At 45.9% G+C, this 2,680-nt stretch overlaps 1 protein-coding gene across 1 annotated transcript in view; it reads left to right on the top strand.

The window, feature by feature from the left end:
- LOC123985567 (SH3KBP1-binding protein 1-like) overlaps positions 1-2,680 on the top strand; it is a 234,595-nt gene that overhangs the window by 4,308 nt on the left and 227,607 nt on the right. Inside the window, exon 5 of the mRNA XM_046073182.1 lies at positions 1,034-1,114. Coding sequence (XP_045929138.1) covers positions 1,034-1,114 — 81 coding nt within the window. The remainder of the gene's footprint in view (positions 1-1,033; positions 1,115-2,680) is intronic.

Raw genomic sequence — 2,680 nt, 5'->3', positions numbered from 1 at the left:
TGCACGCTCGCTACTTTACACTGTTCTACAAGCTGCACGCTCGCTACTTTACACTGTTCTACAAGCTGTACGCTCGCTAATTTACAAACTGTACGCTCGCTACTTTACACTGTTATACAAACTGTACGCTCGCTACTTTACACTGTTCTACAAGCTGCACGCTCGCTACTTTACACTGTTCTACAAGCTGCACGCTCGCTACTTTACACTGTTCTACAAGCTGCACGCTCGCTACTTTACACTGTTCTACAAGCTGCACGCTCGCTACTTTACACTGTTCTACAAGCTGTACGCTCGCTACTTTACAAACTGTAAGCTCGCTACTTTACAAACTGTAAGCTCGCTACTTTACACTGTTATACAAGCTGTACGCTCGCTACTTTACAAGCTGCACGCTCGCTACTTTACAAGCTGCACGCTCGCTACTTTACAAACTGTAAGCTCGCTACTTTACACTGTTATACAAGCTGTACGCTCGCTACTTTACAAGCTGCACGCTCGCTACTTTACAAACTGTAAGCTCGCTACTTTACACTGTTATACAAGCTGTACGCTCGCTACTTTACAAGCTGCACGCTCGCTACTTTACAAACTGTAAGCTCGCTACTTGACACTGTTATACAAGCTGTACGCTCGCTACTTTACAAGTGTCATTTCTTCAGTGTCGTCGCATGAAAAGATAGAATCACGTATTTACAAAGATGTGAGGGGTGAACTCACTCTGGTGAGATACTGCAGATCCTTGCAAAAATTGAAAATGTGATTAATGAGGTAAAAATGATCATCCCCTCTAATATGGCAAATTGTATCGCAGTTGCTATATCAGTCAACATAATCGCAATTTTCAAAATCGTTGAGCCCTATAATACGTGTTGAGTTTGTGCAGGTTTTCTCTGGTCTGTGGGACAATAAGAACATTTAAGCCCCTTTAGTTTTTTAATATCACTTAAAATATCAGCGTTAAGATGTTTTTCTTTGTGCGTCTGACAGTTGCTCTGCTCTGTTATCTGATGAAAGAACTGTGTTTTAACAGTGCGTAAGCTGCAGCTGTGCGACGAGCTGGACCGATCCTCCTGTGGAAACGTGCTGTTCAATGGCTACCTGCCTCCACCAGGTAAACCACACCGTCACCACAGCACACCTGTTTATTTCGTGTGTTACCGGAGAAACGGAGGTTAATATATCAGTTTAACAGAATGAACGATGGGCAGATGTCAGATCGATGCTTGTTTCATTGGCTCTTCCTGCTCTGAGCATACAAGTGATGACTCATGTGATCGCTTAAGGTTTCTTGTAAATGATCCTCTACATTTCACTGTAAGTTGGTGTGAGTCACTTTGCTGAAAATGAAGAATGAGACACATTTACAAAGAACATTTTTTCACTTCTCAGTTGGGTTCAGCATCATCACAGGTGGTGATGGCGCAGTGGATAAGACCTTTGGTGTAAAAGACCAGGAAGAGGATTCAATCCCCACTGTGACACATCCACCGATGTGTCCCTGAGCAAGACGCTTAATGCCTCGTTGCTCCAGAGGCGTGCGACCTCTGACAGATGTAGCAGTTGTAAGTCGCTTTGGATAAAAGCGTCAGCTAAATGAATAAGTTATGAATGAGACAGTTTTATATTTCCCTTAACAGAAGTTCATCCGTGCGGTAACCTTATAGGAATAGTTTCAAACTTCCCTTAGTTTCTGGGAAAAACAGCCAGTTAAGATTGAGTTAAGAGAAACTCTTAATGAGGGGCGTGTCAGTTCTACCTTTAAGACTCGTGAGATTTAGGAGTCTTAAAGACGGTATAAAAGAAGTGGGCGTAGCCGCTGTGACATCACCCTGCCATTCTGAAGCCTTGAGTTTGGCATTTTTGCCGTCACCATTTTGTTTTTTTTGGAGCCGTATTTGGAGGGAGGAGCTAGCTAGCTTGATTAGCTAGCGACAAACAGGCTTAAAACAAAATGTACTTAGCGGGAAAATGAGCAGCCGACTCCTGATGAGCTTTCTCAGCGGCGCTGGTTAAATGTACACAGAGCAGCAGATACGAGTCGCCTCTATCTGATTGACAGGTCGCCATGGTAGCGACTTGTCAATCAGCTTGTAGCCCCGCCCTAAAGCCTCCCCTGCTTCCTGGTCTCTGTTCCTATAAATGGGACCATAATTTACTAAATGAACATCATGCTGTGTTGAAGAAGACTTGAAACTAGCGACTGAGACCATAAACTCATAAGGAAAGTGTTTACTGAGGGAATAAATCAGCTGACAAGTAGAAACATTATTTCAGACTTCTATACAATCACACTTCTTTCTGCAGCTGCAGGTTTAAGTCGCCCCCTGCTGGCTGCTAGAGAGGACGCAGGTTTAAGTCGCCCCCTGCTGGCTGCTAGAGAGGACGCAGGTTTAAGTCGCCCCCTGCTGGCTGCTAGAGAGGACGCAGGTTTAAGTCGCCCCCTGCTGGCTGCTAGAGAGGACGCAGGTTTAAGTCGCCCCCTGCTGGCTGCTAGAGAGGACGCAGGTTTAAGTCGCCCCCTGCTGGCTGCTAGAGAGGACGCAGGTTTAAGTCGCCCCCTGCTGGCCGTTAGAGAGGACGCAGGTTTAAGTCGCCCCCTGCTGGCTGCTAGAGAGGACGCAGGTTTAAGTCGCCCCCTGCTGGCCGTTAGAGAGGACGCAGGTTTAAGTCGCCCCCT

Source organism: Micropterus dolomieu, linkage group LG17, assembly GCF_021292245.1.
Source record: "Micropterus dolomieu isolate WLL.071019.BEF.003 ecotype Adirondacks linkage group LG17, ASM2129224v1, whole genome shotgun sequence".
NCBI classification, from domain to species: Eukaryota; Metazoa; Chordata; class Actinopteri; order Centrarchiformes; family Centrarchidae; genus Micropterus; species Micropterus dolomieu.
The sequence above is the reverse complement of the archived record's forward strand: the minus strand, read 5'-3'. Positions and strand labels throughout refer to the sequence as shown.